The 25647-nt window shown below is 38.4% G+C and overlaps 1 protein-coding gene across 6 annotated transcripts; it reads left to right on the plus strand.

The window, feature by feature from the left end:
• Positions 1-25232, plus strand: LOC136884025 (protein D2). Of its 6 annotated transcripts, none has more exons than XM_067156034.2 (6): positions 1-134; positions 913-1019; positions 1137-1260; positions 9781-9918; positions 17173-17248; positions 24921-25232. In XM_067156034.2, the coding sequence occupies exons 2-6, from the start codon at positions 960-962 to the stop codon at positions 25060-25062; spliced, it is 540 nt and encodes a 179-aa protein (XP_067012135.1). In that variant the 5' UTR covers positions 1-134; positions 913-959; the 3' UTR covers positions 25063-25232. The 6 variants fall into 6 exon arrangements, with proteins under 6 accessions (XP_067012135.1, XP_067012136.1, XP_067012138.1 ...); XM_067156035.2 differs by having other exon boundaries at positions 3-134; positions 904-1019; XM_067156037.2 differs by lacking the exon at positions 1-134 and adding an exon at positions 308-415.
• The last annotated feature ends 415 nt before the right edge of the window (positions 25233-25647 follow it).

Genomic DNA, 25647 nt, shown 5'->3' on the forward strand with positions numbered 1-25647 from the left:
TAAAAACACACCGGCAGGGTAAAACAGAAAAGAAGCAGAAGGTCAAATTCATGGGATTTTAATGACTGGCGTAATTTATCGGCCTTGTATGTGACTGTTCTATAGTGTTGTTATTGAGCGCGAGCACAAGGAAGGTAATAATATTTAAGCAGATCCCAGTTCTAAAGGTAGTGCCTAAAATATATTCCTGTACCAGTATTTCGTAAAATGCCACGAGCGTTTATTACTGGTTGATTGCAATGATGGAAAAATACAGGAGCAGCATTCAGTCAAGTCAAAAGGTCACATTAAATTATTGCGTAGTTTAGTTTGTACTTTGGTTTGGAATGGCAAAATGGGAATGACAGACTATAAATACAGCTTCTTGCTTGGGAGAATTTTATTGGCTGGTACCGGTCGGCTCTAGTTGGATTACGTAAGTTTAATTTGTTCCCGAGATTAGCTGTTATCGAAGTCGTAATTCTGGACTCGTTCTCTGTTATTGTTTCACAAAGGCCGAGACCATAAAACTTACTGTACTCAAAGCAGTTAGGATTGTGTGAATTAAAACGCAGCATTTATCACGTTTGTCACATAGGTAGCTTGTTTCACACAGTTCATCATAAAGTCAGAGATTTGGTAGTTCACCCAAGTGAGTATTTCTAATAGAAGAAGAAATTCAGACGATCGTTTCTTCAGGAATGATAAAGATTCTTGTCTCTTATTCAACATATTTGTCTTACTGTTGAATTCTATGTTAGGAATTACACGTTGGAAGTAATTGAATTAAGTTTGTGAAAATTCTGTCAAGGATGGGAATTGAGGTGTTTTGTTATCCCTCTTTTAACTGTAGTTGTGATTGGATGTTCTTATATGACATGATCATTTTTGAAAGTTCATTGTATTAATTATGCAGGTCTTTCATGTTTGCAGGAAGATCTCTGAATATAGTTTCTCGTTACCTTTCATTGGTACCAAGGATGGATAAGCACGCGGTTGTGCCTGATGTAATTGAGAAAGCACCAGCAGCAGTTGCTGAGGTAACATAAGAACTGTTATCTAATTTATATCTCTCAATCTTTTGTCTTAAAAAATAATTAAAATACATTACACAACAAAAGTCATTATTCTCTAGCCCAGTTATGTTTTCTTACTAGGTGACTTATCCTAGTGGTGTGAAGGTGGACATGGGTAATGAATTGACCCCAACCCAAGTGAAGGACCCACCTACGGTGAAGTGGCCAGCTAAGGATGGGACTTTGTACACGCTGTGCATGACAGGTAATGTAGCTTATATGGGCATATGAAAGACATCCGTAATCAAGGTGCTTGAACCACCTGTGGGTGAGACAGTAGATTACATCCACAGTATTTACTACCTGTTGTATAAGGCAACTAACTTGAGATTGTGTTTTGGCGACCATGGGGCCGTTAGCTCAGTCTGACTTTGTTTCCCCTTTACTAATGGGGGTACATGTTTAGGAATGAGAAAAAATCTTGCAAATAATAAGTGATACCTGAAGTAGCAAAGAGGAGAGATCCTTTCTGTTTGCTTACTAGGGACCTACATACCTGCAGGGGTTCTTAACTTGGGAGCACGAGTTTGCGACCACAGGGCCCTTAGCCGAGTCCTGGCATTACTTCCACTTGTGCCTGGCTTCTCACTTTGATCACTTCTATCCGACCTCACTCGATCAACTTTTGTTCTTTTCCGACCCCAATGGTATTACATATGGAGGCCTAAGGGATCTTTAATTTTGACACCCTTCGTAGCCGATACCTTCATTTTTCAAAGTGTTGGATCCCTTCCATTTCCTCTCTCTCTGATTAGTGTTATATAGATGATGGTTGCCTAGTTATACTTCTTCTTAAAACAATAATCACCACCACCACTCCCCCTGTCCTTTTTCTCAACAGGTACAGAAAAAAAAAAGACTCTCTTCTCTCTCTACTGTCCTTCCGTATGCCTCCCTCCATGGTATTTGAACTTGACGAATTTACTTTTGTTAGTTTTGACGAATGTATCAGACCCACTTTTTTGCTGGCGACCCACGCAACACACACCTCCCGGTTACGGTACACAAAAAGTTACAATAGTTAAAAATCTTCCACCTTTTTGATACTTTTTATTTGCCTTTTAGCAAATTTTTATTTGTAAACAGTAGATGTTTCATTCTCGCTTGGGAACATCTTCAGCTGTTTTAAGCTTACATAAATCGCTAAGTTTTTGAACACGTTATTTGCAAGTACATTGATTCTCCTAAAGACTACTAGAATACAAATTAAATTAAAATGATGTTAAAAACAATATGCGGTTAATGGGTTAATAAAATGAGACTGGATGATTACATAGTTGGTCAGCTTAAAAACTATGTCTATCCATTGGAATAGTTGTTAAAAGTTTCACTTTGTTACATAAAAATGTCTGTCTGTCTTCCAGTTAAATGTTTTAAAAATGATTGACTTCATGACACTGTTCAAGTTGTTGCTGAATGTTATTTCTTTCACTCCTTCCAGGTAAGCTGTTATTTATTATGAGCTTGCTTAAAGTGCCCTAAATTGAGTCTAATGCAGAACTTTGAAGCTGATTGCTGGTCAATTTTTGGGAAGGGAGCTTCGTCTCAATTTCTTGCCGTTGTTAGACTCCAATTCTACTGTGACCCTGGAGGGGGAATGTTTGATGCTGCTTTATGTCTAGTATAGTAATTACCGGCATATGCTATTAAATATGTTCATTAGGGTACAAGGAAGGAGTAGAGGTGCGAAAATACTAGGTTTTCGTACTATTACCTGCCATATAGAACACTGAAAAGGACACTATATAGGACTGGAAGAGCACATGGCGACCATGTTTACTTGGTGACGGAGAGGTGATGACGTCATACCTGACGTCACGGGGTGTGAGAGAGAGACAGGGAATTAATATCCGAAAACTAAGTCCGAATTTTCGCTACTGCGCATGCGCGCCTGATTTAATTATTTAACATTTCACTGTGGACAGGAAAGATGACCGTGACGTCATAATTATGACGTCACCCCCCACCCCCTGTTCCTCTATAGATAACTCTAGTGGTACACCTGGTAATGGTGACGGGAGCTGTGACGTCAGACAGGGCCGGCAACCCTTCCGCGCGTAACGAAGGGGGCGTAACACCAGCTGTCCCGATGTGCGTGGGTTCAGATCAAAAATTAGATGTATGGCTTTTCAGGCGTTCATCGAAATATGTACATATCCATGACACATAAAGGAATATGGAAGAAAATGCATAATCATGGCATATACAACGTGTGAATAATTTAGGTACAACTACTCGGGAATGCATACCTATTATATACATTTACTTTAAGTAAAACTATACATTCCCCAGCCCAATGTGTATAACGTTATAAGGAAGTGGAAATAATGCAAATCTTACTTGGAAGTCCTTGTAGAGGCGAGATGTGGGCCTAAAACTATTTTGGAAACAATCATATGATGTCCGTCCTTCGCCAATCAACAAGTAAGAAGTGCTGTTAGGAGTGGAAGGTGAGTACGCTGCTTACTATATTATGTGAATGTCGTGCATTCTGCTTCAATGCTGTTGAAACAGGCCGCCGTTCCATACGCCGTGACGGCATGGCCTCTATCGCCAAGTGGTTAGGTTCCTGAGGTTGGTACATCTCTGACGATATGTAGATCGAAGGTGGAGGGGCGGTCGCTCCAGTCGCTATTACCATGTGGTCGTGAAACCTGTGCCAGTACTGTCAATGCACGTTTCAGATATTTATTTCCTTAATGGCTCGTATATAAACATTGTGCGATATCGTGTACTTAACTCCGGAACGACTGATTCATACATTCCGTGGCGGTTTATGAGTGTTGTAGGTGTGTTATTGTGTAGAAACATGCGATGGAACGAACCTCGTGAGTGCTGTTATATTAAAGTATGCTAGCTGGCTTTGTAGACGATGGCCGGCCGTACGTGCAATGGATACCAAAAGGACTGTCTGTATTAATCGGTGAGTAGCGTTAGAACACACTACTTCCTATTCTTGGTACTGTGTGCATATGCCATGTACTGTAGCGGGGTCGAAGCCGCCGAGCGGCCCTAGCCCCACGTTTCTCCTCTAAAAGGAATTCCAAGTACAATGTATAATACATTAGTTTCACGTCTGTATAATGTTATACCTGTTGGGCTGCGGAAGGTAAAGTTTACTGTTAGAAATGTATATCATAGGTATGCCAGCTGTCTGCATTGTGTTTATGCAGGCTAATTGCATTGCGTTCCCTTCCGTATACTGTTTCGAAGCGGCAGGGCGGCCCTAGGCCTACATTCCTCCTCTAAAAGGAATTCCACGTACAATGTACATTCATTTCACGTCCGTATAATGTTATACCCGTTGGGCTGTGGAAGGTAAAATTTTACTTGTAGTAAATGTATATCATAGGTATGCTGGCTGTTTGCATTGTGTTTATGCAGGCTATTTGCATTGTGTTCCCTTCCTTATACTGTTATAAACGTTCGGATGCGGAATGTACAGTTTTACATTTATATCATAGGTATGCATTCTGTGATTTGCTGTGCTCATTTTCTGCTGTAACCCATGGGATGCGTAGTTTCTGTTTGTATGCACATTTAAGTGTCAGATGTTGCCTCGTGACGTCATGGTTTCATCATGGCTGACCTTCCAGAGGTTGACGGGATGAACTATGACGTCATCAACATGGTTACCCTGGCAAGAGAGTCGTAGCACTTGGCACATATTGGCATTTAATAATTACGTACAGATTGCAAAAACTCTTAATTTTCGCATCTAAGTTCCTTTTTTGGACATGGTAGAATTCGCCTTTTAGGTTAAAAAATTTCTGAGACCCGAATTGTAGATAGCTGGATTGTGTACCGGACCCGTCCTCCCAACAAAGGTAAAAGACACCACAGAACTGCAAAATAACCTGCATCACACAAGGACAATTTAAATCGGCAATGAAAGTATTTTTCTACCTAATGACGTACCAACATTCACCACTTCCTTGGACACACGATGTACAGCGTGTTTGATCGCCAGTTAAACTAAACTGATACTGTGATGTAGCAATATTAAGGGGACTAAAATGGGAAAAGTAAATGACATCACTCGGGATAGGGCAGAACCTGCCAGTGTGTACTCACTCCAGTGTTCTCTCTAGGACCTGATCCAAGAGCCACTTACGCACAACGCTACGTGATAGTCAAGCAAAACACTTAAACTCCAATGTAATTATGCTGACAATAATTAATATTTATTATTTAAATAAACAGTTTCACAGTATTTTTATTTTAATTTGAAACAACCAATGAGCACTTCCTTGGACACACGATGTACAGCATGTTAGATCGCCAGTTAAAATAAACTGGGTCGATTCCGTATGACGTCACAAACCTGCACGATTATACCCGATGATACGCGATTATGAACGAGCAGTAGAACACTAGAAATTCAAAATTCTCTTTTAATATTTGAATTAATAAAACAAATTCCATGCAATACAAATAGAAGAAATACTGTATAATATTGCCCAGGATCGTTAGAGACCATTATATGAACGAGATAATGATTGTGATATATTAGTAGCATTCTAAAACACAAAATTCTAACTGCATTCTCTCAATATAGAAATATATTTACGAAACAATTGGAGAGGATTGTCTGTTGCAGTAGCATTATAAGTCATGCATTCCAATGTGATGCTTGGTACGGGCATCCTCCCAGTCAACTTGATGAAGTCATTAACAATGTTATTCTAAAATTGATGTCTTTACGCCTCACTAACTACTTTGGACTGTTTTCGGAGATGCCTAGGTGCCGGAATTGTGTCTACAGGAGTTCTTTTACATGCCAGTAAATCTACCGAGGCTGACGTATTTGAGCACCTTCAAATAATACCAGACTGAGTCAGGATCGAACCTGCCATGTTGGGGTCAGAAGGCCAGCTCCTTGACCGTTTGAGCCACTCAGCCGGGCAACAATATTCCTTGCAGCTACAGGGAAATTACTGACATTCAGTTCTTCAGTACGTAATTTCATGAAGTGGTAAGGTGAATACCACACTAATGTTTGAGATTATCGTACATTAGGATTTAACCGAGTTTGGGGTTGTGTTAATTATTTTATTCTTGATTTGAAATATGTACTTCACACATATTGAACCATATTATTGTCTTGGAGTTATTAAGCGCTATTTTAAACACACTTCCTTCGGTATATCACGATTTCATTTGACTCCACTCCATCACTAGCTCATCACAACATTTTACCGAATATTTGGTATTTCCAGATACTGTCAATATTTGGTATCAAGTATTTGGTATTTCACATTTGCTATGGCAGCCATTTTGACAGAAAATATTGATCTACAATCGAATATGAAACACAAGAATCAATAGAGTATGTATTAGTGTTCAGTGTCACCAACTTAATTGTTTTCAAAACAGATCTGTTTGTTCGGTGTTCTTTTATTAGTTTCTTTAACATTTACTACTGCTAACATTGAATTTCAATTTATTTATAGTTCCGATTTAACTACATTTTAACTGTTGTTAATGTAAGTGTTTTCCACTTGTGCTTTACTTTCTAATTCATCACGAATATTGATATTTTCAATTTATGGAGAGAATGATCTGAATTGAAATTTGTGTTCTTGACGCCAAACTTTGTGTTCTCAAAATGAGCTAGAAATCTAGTCAAACATCTACTCTTCTAAGTTTCTTTAAAAAAGAACCTAGTAAAAGTAATAATTCAACACCAGATGATATTTCCGAAAAAGACATTGCTGAGGCCGGCTTGCCTGGTGAAGTGAAAAGTATTCAAAATGAAAAACTACAAGTGAAACGCTCTTCTAAACATCACTTATTGGGCATCAGCAATGACTGGTTTAAGCACCTTATGTGGTTAGTTGTGAAAGAAAATGGTATGTTATGTTGGCCGTGCAGTCAGGGGCACCATGCGGCTGTGAGCTTGCATCCGGGAGATAGTGGGTTCGAATCCCACTGTCGGCAGCCCTGAAGATGGTTTTCCATGGTTTCCCATTTTCACACCAGGCAAATGCTGGGGCTCTACCTTAATTAAGTCCACGACCGCTTCCTTCCAACTTCTAGCCCTTTCCTATGCCATCATCACCATAAGACCTATCTGTGTCAGTGCGACGTAAAGCAAAAAAAAAGAAAGAAAGAGAGGAAACCACGGAAAACCATCTTCAGGGCTGCCGACAGTGGGGTTCGAACCCACCTATCTCCCGAATACTGGATACTGGCCACGCTTAAGCAACTGCAGCTGTCGAGCTCGGTTCTTTCAATGCTAATTATACTTCACAAAGAATAATGCAGAAGTTACTTGATGTTATAGCTTCAGAAATTAGATGTGAAATATAAAAGAACATACATTCAGTAGATTATTTCTGTGTGATGAAACTACAGATATTTCCGTACTAAAGCAACTTATTGTGCACATAAACTGTCAACCAACTTGAAAAAGAGGTTAATGTTAGTTTTGTGTCAACCTGCAACATCATTGATGGTAAAAAAAAAAAAAAAAAAAAAACTAATTGAAACCCTTCAAAATTGAGTGTTATAAACTTGTAATTTTGTAGGTCTAGGATCTGACAGGGCAGCTGTCATGATTGGTAAGCAAAAGGGAGTTGCACACTGCTAAGAGAAAAAATCAAATGGACTCGTGGTAAACTGTCGCTGCATAAACAACAGATTGGCAGTTGTTAGTGCCCAGACAGCAGCTGAAGTGCCTTATTTAGTGAAGTTTAATTATATTTTACGACGACCCTCTTCGTTTTCAAAATTTCTCAGTCAGGATGGCTGGTACTGAAATCCAGAATATCATGCACAGCCCTCAAATTAAACTAAAAACAGCCAGTGATACCAGATGGTTGTCTCATGACTCTGCTGTACAGTCTCTAAGATCTATGGTGAGTGTTGTTCCTGCACTTGAAAGAGAGGCCACTGAAAGGAATGACATTACAGCTGAAGGCTTAAGCAACTGCATGAGGACATACAATTTCGTAGCTGCAAGTATGATGCTTTCCGATATCTTACCTCTTCTGTGCACATTGTCTAAAGCGTGGCAAACGCAAGATATTGACTAGACAGAAATTGAGCCAATCTTAGAAGCCACAAAACTCAGCATCTTACAATTGAAAGACACTCCAGGAAATCCTTTTCAAAGTCTCAATCACCATCTTGCAGGTGAATGGTCAGACTTCCACATCACTTATTCAGATGTCGATGTTGTGACCTTCGAGACAGCAATTTATGACAAGTAGGCTACATAGATACTATTATCCAACATCTAAAACAAAGATTTCCAGATATGTCCATAATTTTCTGCTATTTAAGAGTGTTTAATGCAAAAAGTCAAGATCAGAATGAAGCTTCAGAGTTGCTTCTTCATTTCTACTCTTAACCCTTTCACACTCAGCCTATATGCAGGGGTTTGCTCGAAGAAGCTCAAAGTAATTTCTGTGATTTTTCCAACCAAATTACAAAAAATCAACATGTAATCAGTTTAACACATATTAAAATAAAATAAATCACACTAATACAAGGAACTATGAGCATTTCAGAAATGATGTATTGGATGTATTATTAATGGTAAAGCCAAAAAAATATTAAACTTTGAAAATAAATTTTAAAAAATAATGGTTTTCCATGACAGAAAGATCAGACATTATTGTGTCTTTCTTCTGTACTCTTAGACCTGAAAGAAAGAACATTTCATTTTGAATAGTAATTTGATATCAATATGATGTGTGTGCCGCAATTCACTCATGAAGCATGGCACAAAGTTACTTACTGTACGCATGACTGTCATCAATGTCCAATCCTCGAGGTCCAATGCACGGCGAGCAGCTGTGACTGTGGCACTTCCCACATAACGAGAATTACTTTTGGCAAAAGGAGGTCATTATTACTGTCTAAATCATCTGAAAATTCAAGGATATCGGCCTCATTCAGCCTTGAATATGGTGTAGCCATTATGTTACAAAAGATGATGCAAGCATATGCAACAACAGAGTAATGAGAAGTTGTAAAATTACAGGCCTCAAAGAAGAAAAGAAGAATCAACATATAAAGCGCCATGCTAAACGTAAATTTCAATTTTGTAATGGTAGAAAAAGAATTCTCATTTTGTCTTGTTTGTGATAACAGTGAAATAGTTGAATTTTGCAGTTAATATTTACCCCTCTGATATTATTGTTAATGCCTAAGGGGAATAGATTGAAATTTTATAATACATTTTTGAAGTATTATTCCCTTACCCGGCTGACAAAATTTTCTGGGGAGAACACTGCCCTCCCTGAATTTTTTCTCAGCTAGTCTCTAGCAGTCGGTGAGTTCAGAACGCTCTGAGGGTCCTACATACTGTTTTGTGCATAACACAGATCTGCACAACACACACCAAAACTCTGGTGTAATGCACCTGGCATCTCATGGGCTACTGTTATTTTGAAATATTAGTATGAATCTTTTTATTTTCAGTATAAAACGTTTTCCATTTCCCATATTCGCATGTTCTCTGCTTCAAGAGCAACAACCAAACATGTAGCGTCAACCTATGTTCCCTTTCCAACTCTGTTCCTTTCACACTGACTACTCATTGGACCAACGCTTCTTTTCTCTCTCCCACTCTACAGATTCCAAGTACAGACTTCATGCTACGCAAGTCAAATGTTACCATGGACACTGTAGGAGTAGAGTGCAAATGAATCTTAACGTTAGAATTACCACTAATTGTATTGGAAGTGTCTTGATCAAATCATTTATCTGCTTTCAGATCCTGATGCTCCAAGCCGCAAGGAACCCAAGTTTCGTGAGTGGCACCATTGGCTTGTAGTAAACATTCCTGGCACCAATATTGATAAGGGTGAAGTTCTGTCTGAGTACGTGGGCTCAGGACCTCCGAAAGGAACTGGTGGGTTTCCAGTAGTGATTTACTCAATTTTCTGTTGCAGTTTTAATCGCTACCTTTTCCATTTAAAAATTTTTTTTTTAATGCTGAGAAATATACAAGTAACATGTTAAGGTGTGAAAATTTGATGGTTTTGCTCGATGGCGATACTCTGTACAAGGGTTTCTCAACCTTTTTTGGTTTGCAGTACACTTTTTTGCCTTGTGGAATATTGCAGCACATTGAGCCTGCTTTTGAAGGATTTAGAATGCTTATATAACATTGGAACACTTGAGAAACATCTTGATCATTCATGTCCAATCTACAGTGTTATTCACCTAAGATATTGCAGTTGGTGAGATGTAATAAAACCAATAAAATAATTATTATGACGTTGCAACAAAATACTGTATGAACCCAAATACTCTGCACACCCTCATTTTAGAAGAAAATAGGCTTTAATTTGTATTTGATTTATAAGAACTTAATCCTGCATAATTATGTACTTCAAAACTTAGTCAAATGTACATCACATGCTGCGGCAATAAATTATCAAAGTCAGTAATTGCATACTTTCATACTTCTGTTCATCATCACGTGCGGAAGATTTGTATTTGTTGACGCTGTCTTCTCATAGAGAGTTGTCCTCAGTTCTGTCAAGAGAATAGCGTTATCCAGCCTCGGTCTGTGTGGCCTATGATACAATATATAATTGTTGTGCCTCGAAATACCACTATGTGTCAATGTTGGAGAAATTATAATCCGCAGCACGTATATCACCTAGAACGAAAATTCGTTCAGATACTGTAGTTCATGCAGTACTGAGTCGTAGATGACAGAATCTTTCTGGTCAGAGTTCTAAACTGAAATATATTTTTGAGGCGCTATGAAGATATTCATTACAACACATAGGCGAAACCAGGATGAATGAAGTATAGACAACACATAGGCGAAACCAGGACGAATGAAGTATAAAGTGTTGGAACTCTTGTAGTTTAGCGTTACCGCTGCAGGACGGTGCTAGTGTCAGTTGGTCTTACCGCGACTTCATGGCATAATATGAAATCGTTGAATTTAGAGCTTATCGGTGCTGTACTGCTAGACTTCTGCACATAACTGAAATACATATTAATGCCCCTGTTATTGGGTGTTCTGTATAACGCATTGCACTACTGTTTGGAGAAAGAAATGATAACAAATTGCAATGTAGGGTATAGTATACACAGTTATTGAAAATGATCACCTCTAGTTGGAAATAAACTTTCAATACTTCTAGCTGCTTTAGAAGATGACCTAGGCTTTGCCTCTCTTGATATATCCTTTGTCCTGAAATAAATTTGGAATTAATGTAACGAAATTCCATTTTGAGTAAATATAATAGCAGATGATCCCCTGAAGAGCACATATTTCAAAACACTTTAAGTTCATACGTCATATCCACACAGTTTGAAAATATACCATGGATCTTCTCCTTTATAGCTTTACTTCCATTGTAGCCTCTACACATTTCAGCACGTTATAGAAGGCTAACTAAGGATATTTGAAACATTTAGAGTCACTACTGTCAAACATCTGTAATCTGGAAAGAACTCTTACATCACTAAAGACACGCTGAGTTTTAGAATCATATTCTGACGATTTTGCACACACTCATCACTCGGTACAGTTTTGTTTGCTGTTCTGTGGATCAAGCAGCCACATCAATAATACACTTGATTATCTCTTGCTCTAGCTGAAGTCATAGTTAACTGACAGATCTATGGGACTGAGTCTGGTTTAATATCTGTCAGTGAAATAGTGTCCCTTATCTGTTCACGAGAGAGAGAGAGAGAGAGAGAGAGAGAGAATGTGTGTGTGTGTGGGGGGGGGGAATTCCTTTCATGGTACGTAGAGCCCACATAAGCCAACGCAGAAGGAGATTAGAAAAATAAGTAGCATTGAAAATGTTGCTCATATTACATGTAAATATTTTAGGTACTCCTCTTTTCTCAAAGCCATGCACACCAAGTGATCTATAAAATGCCAGATCTATCACAACTGACCTGCTAAAATGCTGCATTGCCAACTTAACATTCATTTTTAGAAAAACCTTAGGATTAACGTGCCATAAGATTTACATCCTGCACAAAACAGCCTAGCACGATGCTGATTGTATTAAATAAGAATGCTGAATTCACATGCAAACAATATTACACAGTGCGTCGTGCCTACACAACGTTGCTTTCAACTGCTACTCGATCAGACCAAACGATCTGTGCGGTGCGTGGTGTTGAAACATAGAACTAATTTCTCTGGACTCTGGAGCCTCATGGAAGTTCCAACCCTTATCTGCTCACCCTGGCGAAACTAACCGATTACAAATAGCAGGGGAAGGTAAGCAAACTGCATGGCATTTCTGATAAAGTGGGTTGCCTACCCAACGTATAGTATAAGGCAGTGCCAAACCTCATTTCAATAATGCATGCACCCCAGTTTTTGTTCACTAAATAAATAAAAAAAGAATGTGTGGAGTATTCACGTATATACAGTAACTATTGAAGATTGATATTCTGTTTATGGTTTATGTTTTTAAAGAAATACAGTAATGGGATTGGTTCGTGTTATCACAGCATGTCCTGCAATATGCCAAATAATGTACGAAATGACTTGAGAAGTGTGGCACAGTGGTTATATATTGAAAAACAATAGTCGTGAAGAATTTCTCAAGAATTTAAGAACGAGTACCTTTACATATTCCTCCGTGTGGTGTTTAATCAATCAATGCTGATCTGCATTTAAGGCAATCGCCCAGGTGGCAGATTCCCTATCTGTTGTTTTTCTAGCCTTTTCTTAAATGGTTATGTTTTTGACAATAACTTTTTGTAAGGACTCATTTTTATTGTTATGCTTTAGAGTGTTTTATTAACTTTATCTTGTATTTATAAGGCTGAAGAAGGCCCAAAAGGGCCAAAATATGTACCTATTGTGCAGTTTTTCTTAAATTTCTTTTTAAGAAACATTTGTATATTGACTAAGGTGGACGAATTGTATATATTTTTTATAGTATACAGTCAATACAGAACAACCCAAATATGAGATTCTTTTAAAAGACTTGATGAAATCTATCGCATGTATTCACGCTCAGTGACAAAAGCTGTCCACCTTCGTAATGTAATAGTTAGCATTATTAGCTGCCATCCTCGGAGGCTGGGTTCAATTTCCGATACTGCAAGAAATTTAAGATTACCGGGCGAGCTGGCCATGCAGTTAGGTGCGTGCAGCTGTGAGCTCGCATCTGGGAGATAGTGGGTTCGAGCCCCACTGTCGGCAGCCCAGAAGATGGTTTTCCGTGGTTTCCCATTTTCACACCAGGCAAATGCTGGGGCTGTGCCTTAATTAAGGCCACGGCCGCTTCGTTCCCATTCGTAGGCCTTTCCTGTCCTATCCTCGCCATAAGACCTATCCGTGTCGGTGCGACGTGAAGCAACTAGCAAAATGAAAAGAAATTTAAGATTGGTAGGAGGCCTGGTATGTGCTTAAATAGGTACATGCCTCTTTCCTCCATTTGGGGTGTGCCTGAAAAAAAGTGCATCACCTCAGGATGAGGACAAATTTACTTACATACCAAAAAAAAGCTCTCTTGTGTTCTATTTTACTCAACAGAATGGTTCATAGTCTGGTGAATATATACCTCCCCTTGGAGTTGACTTTTCATCTCCACCCATCAATACATGCTTCGCACAGTAATAAAATAAAAAAAAGAAAACAAATGTAAATGTTTGAAATCTATAGATTGCCTGGGTTTCGCTAACGATTTAGCATTACTAGCACTGGACATAAAAGAAGCAAAAACCCAGGTATCAGAACTTCAAAACATTGCAAATAAAATTGGCCTCAAAATATCATTTGAAAAAACAGAAATTAAGCCCCAAAAACCAACACAACTAACAGAAGTTACTATAAATGGTAATGAAATCAAAATAGTAACTCAATTTAAATATCTTGGAGAAGTAATAACACATGACCTAAATGAAAAAATCTCAATCCAAACAAGAACAAATAGATTAGCTAAAGCACAAAAATTAACATGGGATGTCTATCAATAAATGCAGAAATAAAATGCTACAACACAGTTATAAAACCGGAATCTACATATGCAGCAAAAACACTTTTTCACCTGAATAAACAATCAAAGACTGACAGACTTCAGAAAATTGAAAGGAGGATTGGAAGAACCTGCATCAACAGAAAATACCAGAAAAATGGACAGTGTCGGTTAATACCTAACAAAATCGTGTACAAAGAGCTAGAACCCATTACAGATACCATGCGTAAGAGGAGACTGGGAATCTTTGGATGTATCGTGAGGATGCAGGATTCAAGACTTCTGAAACTACTAGTACAACACAATCTCGTCTCAAAAAATACCACCAGGATGTAAATGGATCAGACAAGTAAGAGAGGATCTGAAAGTAATGGGCCTTACAACAGAAGACACCACAAGTAAGATAAAATTGAATACAAAACTCAAGAATACAAACCTCTGCTTTACCCTTACACAAAACAAACCAACAACACGCATATTTTCAACTGAGGAAAGGGCACGAAGATCGCAGCGTCTGAAGAAATACTTGGAGGACCGCAAAGCCCGAACAATCCCTTCAAAGAGACCTGAACGACGGACTAACTAAAGTGATCCTATGTGGTCATAAAAGAAGAAGAAGATAAAAGCAGAGGCAGTACAATGCAAGAAACTTTAACAAGAAGTACTTTAAAAACTGGCAAAAAATACCCCAAAAATGTTCACACTCTACCGCTTACACATAACGTAATGATTACTGAAAAAATCAGTTGTCGAAATTAACGGTCATTGTCACCAAGTCTAGCCAGTCATATGATAAGAAGAGAGAAAATAATATGTTGGCAAACACGTCAATATTACATATAACCACCCTTTACAGTGAGCTCAGTAGCAGGAGATATCTTTTTCCCAAAGAAAAGAAAAGGAGATTGGTCGATACTGCAGTGGTGGAAATGATTGTTGTTTTGCGATTTTAATCATGTACAGTGTTTTCATGTCAGCAGGTCCTAACCAGGCACTGTAAGTAATTTTGACACTGACAGTAATTATTGAGGGTGCTGTGTGACCTGATCAAACTCAACATAACCCTGTCACCATCAGTGGTTTCTTGAAAAGCAGAATCTTACTAGTCACTAAGTGTAACTGTCATGTTTGCTATTTTTTTGAAGAATGCAGTAATTTTGTATCTTATCTCTTGGCATAGGCTGGAGCAACATGTAGCGACCACCTTAGTCCCAGTCTTATTAATGGCTGTGATGGTATGGTTGATGCTGGGTAATGACATTCAGAGCATGACTTGTGCATCCAGATGTTAACACATTTACGACAGGTGCCAAACGGAGGCTGCTACCCCATACAGACCGTAGTGTTCAAGCCTCCCAGAAAGAAACTACACTGCTGCACTCAATTTACTGTAACTCGAAATGTATTCAAGATATCAATCTCAAACTTTGAACATGTACTCGCTAGGTTGCTCCGTAATTTGTACGTTGTGATACTTTTCAAAGCAATACCATTCGTGGCTTCATTCAATAGTCTCTCTAAGCACAGTGTAGTATGAATGCCGTATTTGTGCCATTCGTATACTCTTTTTTTTTAAGTATGCATGGATTTCTCTTTAGGGCTACTCCCCGTATAGTGTTAGCCGTTAATCATCAGAAATATCTCATTCGCTGTCACCCGGTACCTATTATAACCGGTCTGTACATAATAAATGACAATTATCAGTAACCGTCAGCAGCTGAATACGCCGCGCCTTGTTGACATCTGCACGGGTGCCAGGGAATAGCTCTATATATCCGACATTATTTTGTTCCATACATGAAAGTTTAAAGAAAGAAAGATGCAGCAATAATTTATATTCTATGACTACACCATTGGGAACTCATAATCTCGCCCACAATTTCATCAGTAATCAGGAAAATAAAAGGTGCATAAAAGCGAAAATTCTCGTAGCCAGTCACCTACTGTCGGCTGAGAAACTACGAGAATTCACAGGGACCATCACCCATGTGGCACATCAGATAATGAATCTGCATATAAATGAAATAGATTGTCTTCATATAGGGCAAGTTGCCATGGACGCACCATCTTGTACAATGATTCTTGGGCTAAGAACTCCCGTGTATATACAAAGTTTCCATGGCTACAAAGATCTACAATAAAAGAATACATCGACACTAAAATTTACGATCCATCTAATCCATGACATATTGAAAGTAGTTAAAATTATTGCCAACAGATAGCACAACAAGCTACAAACTATACTCGTGCATAAAAATGAAGATCTCCAGGGCCAGTCGTCAATGTGTTAAGTTACTCGGTCGTGCTGTAATAGCACATTCGGGCTTGTTGAGGAAACATCTCACTCCTCATCTTGTCCAGTATGCCTCACTGTGGTACTGCAGTTTTTTGAACATTTTCCATCAAACTGCCGAGCCTGTGGTGGTGATTTTTCAGGATCCAACTAGCCTCTCTGCGCTAATGACCTGACAGACAGTTATAAGTAGGAGGTGCTGTGGCACCACTGGAGATGTCATGACTCGTAATTTTAATTGGCTCCACATTTCAGTGTACTATGCATTTCTTACATTGTCAGCCCTTCAAAATCATTGGCCATCAGCAAAGAACAGCAGAGTGGGAGGCAAGATGGCGTGATTTCGATATTAGTGTCACCTACCCTTATTTTTTTAAAGAGTTATTCTAAAGATCTGTTGACCAATTTAAATATGTTCTTCAAGGTGATTGAATGCCCAAATGTCCGACTCCATGGCTAAATGGTTAGCGTGCTGGCCTTTGGTCACAGGGGTCCCGGGTTCGATTCCTGGCAGGGTCAGGAATTTTAACCATCATTGGTTAATTTTGCTGGCATGGGGGCTGGGTGTGTGAGTGTGTTATCTTCATAATTTCGTCCTCCTCACGACTCAGGTCGCCTATGGGAGTCAAATCAGAAGACCTGCACCTGGCGAGCCGAACATGTCCTCTGACACTCCGGCACTAAAAGCCATATGCCATTTCAATTCAATGCCCAAATGAAAGTGATGAGGCCAATTCCTGGATGCTTTTTGTTGTGGTTAATTATTGTTTCATTTAATTCAGTTATATTTTTTATGCTTTAAATTTTTTGTTAGGTCCAGTTATAAGTTATTTTGATTGAAAATAGTTTTTGAAGTCCTGCCGGAACAAAGAATAAAAACTTCCATTCATCTTTATTTCAGGACTTCATCGCTATGTGTTCCTGGTCTACGAGCAGCCTGGAAAACTTACCTGTGATGAGCCAAGACTTACAAACAGGTTGGTTATTCTAAGTGTGTTGAATTCAGTTAGTAGACCAACAGTATCTCCTGTACATATAGGGAGTGAAGAAGGTACTTTTTATGTTAGACGTAGATGACATTTTCTGGACAAAAGTATACTAATATTACAAACAGAGGAAGTTTTTGTGTGGAGAATAATCTTGAAAACCATGCTGTTGTATTTGGTAATCATTTCACCATTAGAAAGCTCATTTCTTCCAGATTGTTATAGGGTGTACCTATGCGAGAATACATCAGATTGAAATGATACTTTGTGTTCTGAGCGCATAATGCTGAAGAGTGGGCTGTGACTTCTACGAGGTATGGATGGGGCAGTCAGGAGTGGGATTTGGCTTTCACAGACCCATACATTAGTACTGCTCACGATGTCTGAGCAACAGGTTCATTGCAGGACTGCGAAATGCATAGTCATCATCATATTTCTTACTAATGAAGGCATGAACCCAGTGGTAATTTTGCGGAGATTGAAAGCACAGTTCGATGATCAAACATTTTAAAGGTTTCTTGTGTTTGCTTGGTATAAGGAGTTCAAGGAAGGCCATGAACAGGTTGGAAATGTCACCAATGATTGTTGTCGACAGACAATCAGGAGAACATTAACTCCATTCGTTATCCCACTGAAGGCAAGAAACATTTCGTTGGTTCCAGAGTTTCTTCTCAGATCAGATTAAGTTATGAAACCTGTCAAGCCATCATCACAAAGGAACTTGTCTACAGTAAATTGTGCTCCCGGTGTGTCCCTATCCCTGTCGGTCGCATTACTTCCTCCCTTCACCAGCCCACATAACTGAGCATATATCATGGGGTATGCATTGCAGTTGGTACTGTTAAGAGTGGTCATATTAATGTGATTTGACTATGTATAAATATGTATTAGGGTTAGCTTTAGTGTTTCACCTAGTCATTTGTGAAGTGCATTCTTCAGATTGGAAGAAAACTTGGAGAAATTACACAAGATGTAATTTCTCCAAGTGATGAGAGTTTTAACATCCAAATCTTTACCTGTCTTGCACTGAATATCAACAACACATGCTTGCTTCGTAAATTTTATTCATCTGTAATTCATGTCTTGCCTTGACTTTAATAATTTTGACTGATGGTCTCTAGCAAGACCGAAACTAGTTTCATCAAATATATGTAACCTTTTTAGGTTACAATAAATGAGGCGTCCTGATGCAAAAGGCAGTAAATCCACTTTTGCTTGAAAATGAGTTGTTGCCACCATTTTGTTCTCTATGTTGTCGTCTGTTGATTAGACCCTTAAAACTCAATCAAAACTGCTTCCATCTGCTTTAAATCGCACCCTGAAAACAGCCTACAGATGCAGAAGTGTGTGTATCCACATCTGTTTGCAAAGCAAAACTGAGTGAATCCATTTTCATCATAAAGAAACAGGATAAGTTTACAACTTGAGAAAGAACTAGGAGAATATCAAGGAGGTTTCAGACCCTGGAGGAGCTGTCCTGATCAGATCATGAGTCTTAAGTTGATAATGGACTATAACAGGAGAAGAAGCAGAGATATGGTGATAACATTTGTAGATTTCAAGAAAGCTTATGATTGCATCCATAGAGAATCTCTGTTTAAAATTTTAAGGCACCTTGGACTACACCCCAAATTAATAAACATGATAAAATTGACTCTCACCAATACCAAGTCAAAAGTGAAGTTTAGGGGGGAAACATCAGAGACATTTGAAATTAAAACTGGACTACGGCAGGGAGATGGGCTCTCACCACTATTATTTAACTGTGCTCTAGAAATGGTAATGAGGGAATGGTTTAGAAAATGTCCCCCCAAAATAAAGATTGGCCGAAAAATCAAAACAAATTGCCTGGGTTTGCTGACGATTTAGCATTACTAGCAGTGGACATAAAAGAAGCAAAAACCCAGATATCAGAACTTCAAAACATTGCAAATAAAATTGGCCTCAAAATATCATTTGAAAAAACAGAAATTATGCCCCAAAAACCAACACAGCTAAAAGAAGTCACCATAAATGGTAATAAAATCAAAATAGTAACTCAGTTTAAATATCTTGGAGAAGTAATAACACATAACTTAAATGAAAAAATCTCAATCCAAGTAAGAACAAATAGATTAGCTAAAGCACAAAAATTAACATGGGATATCTACAAAAAGAAATGTCTATCAATAAATACAAAAATAAAACACTACAACACAGTTATAAAACCGGAAGCTACATATGCAGCAGAAACACTCTTTTACCTGAATAAACAATCAAAGACTGACAGACTTCAGAAAATTGAAAGGAGGATTGGAAGAACCTGTATCAACAAAAAATATCAGAAAGATGGACAGTGGCGGTTAATACCTAACAAAGTCGTGTACAAAGAGCTAGAACCCATTACAGATACTATGCGTAAGAGGAGACTGGGATTCTTTGGACATATCATGAGGATGCAGGACTCGAGACTTCTGAAACAACTAGTACAACACAATCTCGTCTCAAAAAATACCACAACAGGATGTAAATGGATCAGAGAAGTAAGAGAGGATCTGAAGGAAATAGGCCTTACAACAGAAGACACCAAAAATAAGATAAAATTGAATACAAAACTCAAGAATACAAACCTCCGCTTTACCCTTACACAAAACAAACCAACAACACGCACATTTTCAACTGAGGAAAGGGCACGAAGATCGGAGCGTCTGAAGAAGTACTGGGAGGACCGCAAAGCCCGAACAATTCCTTCAAAGAGACCTGAACGACGGACTGACTAAAGTGATCCTATGTGGTCATAAAAGAAGAAGAAGAAGAAGAAAGAAACAGAACTTTGTGTATCCTGACCAAGCGCCATTACTTAAGGTGGTTTGCAGGTGCAAAACTAGCTTAATACACACTGTGTCCTGCGTTTGAATAATGCTATTTTACAAGCTTTTTTCTCCATGGATGTTAGTTCTGAGCTTGTGCACAAAGCTAAGGCAAATGCTTTTTATGATGAACTGAAACTTGGGGACAATGGTGAAATAACCTTCACATTTGATTGCCAGAAAAACCTTACATTGCCTAAGTTGCAAGATCAAAGTGCTTATTATACACGCCAAATGTTTGTGTACAATTTTACGATCTGCCAAGGCCCATCAGGTGTATAAAAACCAGGGAAATGCATTTATTTAGACTTGGAAATAAACCGATTTTGCAAATCCACTCTAATGTAATTGTGTAAACCACTGTTACACATCATGTAGGGTTTGTCCGGCTCATTGGCTGAATGGTCATTGTGTAGTTGCCTTTGGTTCAAAGGGTCCCGGGTCAGAGGTTTTAACCTTAAATGGTTATTTCCCCTGGCTTGGAGACTGGGTGTTTGTGCTGTCCCAAACATTCCTGCGAATCTCGCATCACACACAGCACACTCCTCCACTACAAAAACACACAGTTCCCATACGTGGCAGATGCCACCAACCCTCACTTGAGGGTCCACCTTACAAGAGCTGCACCACACTATGAATAGCCACACAGAATTATCATTCACTTCACTTAACTTCTCTTCATATTCTTTTATTTTCCCCCACGTAACGTCAGACTTTCTTTTGCGATTCTATACTTAGCATACGATCATTTATTATATGACATAAACAAGATAAATATATACATTACATATACAAATTTACAGGGACACATGACAAGGCAGGCTTATTATCTTTAAGTCTAAATTTTCTATTCATTCTATGGCTGTGCGGGTATTGCCAATAGGAAATTATTCTGATTCTGATATGTTTTTACCCCATTTAAAGAGCAATTCAGCACAGATTCTGTGGTTAGTCCGATTCCTATTGAGGACAGTCCACGTTCTTCTTGGCTGGTCAAAACCGGGCACAAGGCTGTTTCCATTGGATTACTCAATGACAACATGTTAAAATGCAGTATTGTAAAATATAAAGAATGTGATTCATTTGATTCAGCAGCTTAAGGGGACAGTCTGGAGATGAAAATAAATATTTTGGTCATTTTGGGGAAAAAAAAATTATGGCTGAAATTTAAAGGATTCTTTCTTGTCACAGTTAAGATAATGATGCTTTGTTTGCTGGTGTGCATACAGCAGAAATGAGTGTGCGTCTGCTTTGCTTTCATTTTCCTACCAATTATAGTTTTACATATTCCCATTTTTCTCCCAAAATATTGTGCCAAATGCAACAAAATTCGTATGGTATTTGTATCACAGCTAGACTAGGAAACCTGTGTATGGAATTTTTTATTGCAGAATTTTTTTCGAGTAGTAGTGATCTTGAAATCTAAAATTTTAGAACATAAAAAATTACATAAACTTTAGTACAGCCTATCTCCTTATATAAATTATGAACAGAAAAATCAATATACAGTCTTTTTAAAGAAGTATTATCTACCTAATTCCAAATTTCCATTAACATCTCAATCAAGGACCTCCGTGACTCAGGCAGCAGTGCGCCGGCCTTTCACCGCTGGGTTCCGTGGTTCAATACCAGTTACTCCGTGTGAGATTTGTGCTGGACAAAGCGGAGGCGAGAATGGTTTTTCTCCGGGTACTCCAGTTTCCCCTGTCATATATCATTCCAGCAACACACTCCAATCATAGGATATAACCTTCACTCTCCAATATCAGTTCATTTTATCTGTTATTCATTAATAATTGCCCCCGAGGAGTGTGACAGTCTTTGGCAGCTGGCACAATTCCTATCCTCGTTGCTAGATGGGGGCTTCATTCATTCCATTCCTGACCTGGTCGAATGACTGGAAACAGGCTGTGGATTTTCATTCTCAATTAAATTTCATGGAATTAAACATTTCAAAAAATATTTTCAAATTTTTTTGGGAAATATGATTGTTTATAAAATACATTTTTGTGATATCCCTTTTTTTTTTTTTTTTTTTGTTGCTAGTGGCTTTACGTCGCACTGACGCAGATAGGTCTTATGGCGACGATGGGATAGGAAAGGCCTAGGAGTTGAAAGGAAGTGGCCATGGCCTTAATTAAGTTCCAGCCCCAGTATTTGCCTGTTGTGAAAATGGGAAACCACATGGAAAACCATCTTCAGGGCTGCCGACAGTGGGATTCGAACCCACTATCTCCCGGATGCAAGCTCACAGCCGCACCTCCTTTTATTTAAGTGACATCCCACAAAGTATTGTAAAAATCCACTAATAATGTAAAAATACCGTATTTGCTCACATATAGCTCGCACTTTTTTGACCAAAAAGAAGTGTGAAGATTTGTGTGCGAAGGATTGTATTCCCGGAAAAAAAAAAATGTAAAATTTGCATTAGGCTATTGAAATGAGACAACTGGCATACTTACCCTAATCATCGTCATGGCATGTTGAAGTTTATCGGGGTTTTATCTGCATTGCCAATTTGAGATAAGAGGTACCGTAATTGCATTTCTTCCGCATTGCTATCACATTGCAGGTTATAAACTTAATTTTCCTTGTCCGTATTGAAGATCTACTTGTGATACAATTCCTTTAGTTTTGCCAATTGCCACCTTTTCAATACAATAAAAATATATTACAAACTTGCATATTTAGTATGATGTTTACATGGTACATGTTTCGCTCCTTTTCGTGAGCATCATCAGCCAAACTATCATTAATCTAAGATTGTGTAAGATCATAAAACAATTCTTTTGGTTCAAGATTACTCCTATAAAACTAATTGACAATCTTATAACATTTTAAAAGTCACACAACAATAAAATTATGTCTTAAGTTAACACTTTTTGTCTAAAATCTTCTTCAGTCCAAACATTTTATCGCCGAAACTCATCTGGTGAACATCTTTTAAAGTTGTTTAAAAATAAGAATAAAATAAAACACTTTGAAATCTGGCTAGTTGTGTTGATTCCCGTTGCTTAACTTGTATAATTGTCATTAAAACTTCATAATAGTATTGAATATTTTCTACAGTTGATAATTGTCATTATGGTCGATAGACTTGTTCTCGTTGCTGGAGTAACATTTATAAAATGTATTGGTATTAATTTATATTATCAATGGGGTAAAATTGTTCGTGAACAAACTTGTTGATGAAACACTTTTTGATGTGATATTGGATTTAAAATGTTCTCGAACGTTCCATAATGGCTCGTTGGTGTATTTTCCTTTCTGCTGCGTAATTGTTTGGTGTTACTCCTAGCGAAAAGGAGCGAAACATGTACCATTTAAACATCATAATAAATATGTAAGTTTGTAATATATTTTTATTGTATTGAAAAGGTGGCAATTGGCAAAACTAAAGGAATTGCTATCACATGGCGGTGAAAATCTGATTTTGTCGCTGAAATCGCTTGGCATTCTCTGACAGACACACTATCCCTTTCGTGTCACGAAACTACAGATCCATCCCCGGCTCGCTTTCAGATCTGAACAGCTGATTCCTCCTTTAATCGCTAGTTCGCGCGCTTTGAAATGTAGCATCTTATGCGAGATACTAAATCCATCAATTCGCAACTCTGTAACGTAATGAAGCAACTCGTCTTCCAGCTGAGGAAACTTACCAGTTTTCGTCTCTCTGAATGCCTTGTGTGTTCAGTTGGTGGTTTCTAGTGCAGTTTTCTGTTTACACCAGTAGTGAACATTAAACTCAGTCACACTGAATTCTCGACTGGCAACTCTGTTACCATGTTTTCCAGCATATTTGATCATTTTGAGTTTAAACCCAGCCATATAACTCGCATGTTTCTCATAACTTAAAGATCGACCTACACAAGAAAACTTAACTGAGAAACAACAATGAAATGTGAAGACAGAATACTGGTTGTCGACAATACAACAGATGACTTACAAAGGGTGGAGAAAGGTTCACCAGTTTAATACCATTAGCTTAATATAGGTGGACCTTTCTCTACCCTTTGATAGTGATCAGATGTCAATATGGACCACAATGAAATTCATAACTTATGATACAACAGATGGACGATACCTAATACTTTGATCACTAGATTGCCTGGTCAGGGAAACCCTCCCAGTTTACGTGTTCAACTCTGCCGGACGGGTAGCGGTAAGCATATTGACAAAAACAGAAGAGTGAGAGGGATGGCTGAGTGGGACTGACTGGGTAGGAATGCGGCCTTGGGAGGGTGGGTGTTTGCGAGTTAGGTATTTTTTGTTACATCTAGCCTCAACTGTTCTGCAGGTAGAAAGAAGTGCAGCTTCCTCTTGTACTGTAACGTACAAAGTACCGTAACAGCAATTGGTACAGTTCCAATATTTAATGGAATACCCAAACTTTATTTCGTGGATGAACCATATGTCTTTATGACATCAGAAATGAATGTGAGTTATGTGTGGGGATTTTTTCCTGCAATTTCAAATGTTAAAAATGGGGTGCGAGGGATACACAACGGCGAGTCATACACCAGAAAATATGGTATCTGTTTATCTCCAGACTGTCCCCCGAATAGAAACTAACTACTGTATAGTGTGTATGCTCAAGATAGCGCCAACAATCTTCACTGTCACTACGACGAACGCAGTTGTTGATTTCTAGCTGCTTTTAAAACTTTGTTTTTTTTTTGTGGTGTCTGGAATAAGCAAAACCCGGCTTATCAGGGTTTGGTTTAACTGTTTTGTTTACTCTAAAGTTGTGGCTGTGTTGTACAAATGAATATACCTGAGCATTTTAATTGGGTTAATTTATTTTTAATTTTCAGGTCTGGTGATCATCGTGGCAAATTCTCCATCAAGAAGTTTGCCAACAAATACAAGCTGGGCCATCCTATTGCTGGTAATTTCTATCAGGCTCAGTGGGACGATTATGTGCCCAAACTGTACGAGCAGTTGGCTGGAAAATAAGTTTCCAGTAATTTCTTTATTATAAGCATTATTTTCTCTTTATTTCCATAATTTGTATTCTCCTCCAGTGTGTGATAAAAATGGGAAGTGTTAATTTTGTAATAAATGTGGTTGAAATCACTCTGTAATTATCCTTATTAAGCACACGTGAATAAAGACTGGGCATTGTATGTTTGTTCTTGACAATAGCAGAATTCCTGAATTTGAACTCCTTGTAGCTGTAGATGGTTGTATTTCATTTCCTCCAGTGACCAGAAGTGACAATTCCAAGTTGATGGTAGTTACAGATGGGGATTGAAAATGCAGCAGGCCTTGAGAAGTCCAAGAAATTCTCTTCCTGTAGGTGGAAATGGTGAATACGCCCAAAGTTACCTCTTACCTGTAGTATGAGGCTACTAAAAGGTGAACCAGGGGCTCTCAGCTTAGGAGCATGGGTTGTTGACCATGGTTTCCATAGCAGAGTCTAGAAAATCTTCATGTCTTAAAGAGGAGACTTTCGTGAACCTCTTGAAGATTAAGCAAGGTTTGTATCTCCTGTAGTCTATTGAAAGCAATAATGTGCAGCAACATCTTGGTCGATCAAAC

The sequence above is a fragment of the Anabrus simplex genome, chromosome 12, assembly GCF_040414725.1.
Source record: "Anabrus simplex isolate iqAnaSimp1 chromosome 12, ASM4041472v1, whole genome shotgun sequence".
Lineage (NCBI taxonomy): Eukaryota > Metazoa > Arthropoda > Insecta > Orthoptera > Tettigoniidae > Anabrus > Anabrus simplex.

Coding starts and splice junctions, on each gene's coding strand:
- LOC136884025 (XM_068229837.1), top strand. CDS start 903: ATGTTTGCAGGAAGATCTCTGAATATAGTTTCTCGTTACCTTTCATTG. Junction 9,919..17,172: donor AGGACCTCCGAAAGGAACTG/GTGGGTTTCCAG, acceptor TCTTTATTTCAG/GACTTCATCGCTATGTGTTC. Junction 17,249..24,920: donor GAGCCAAGACTTACAAACAG/GTTGGTTATTCT, acceptor TTTAATTTTCAG/GTCTGGTGATCATCGTGGCA.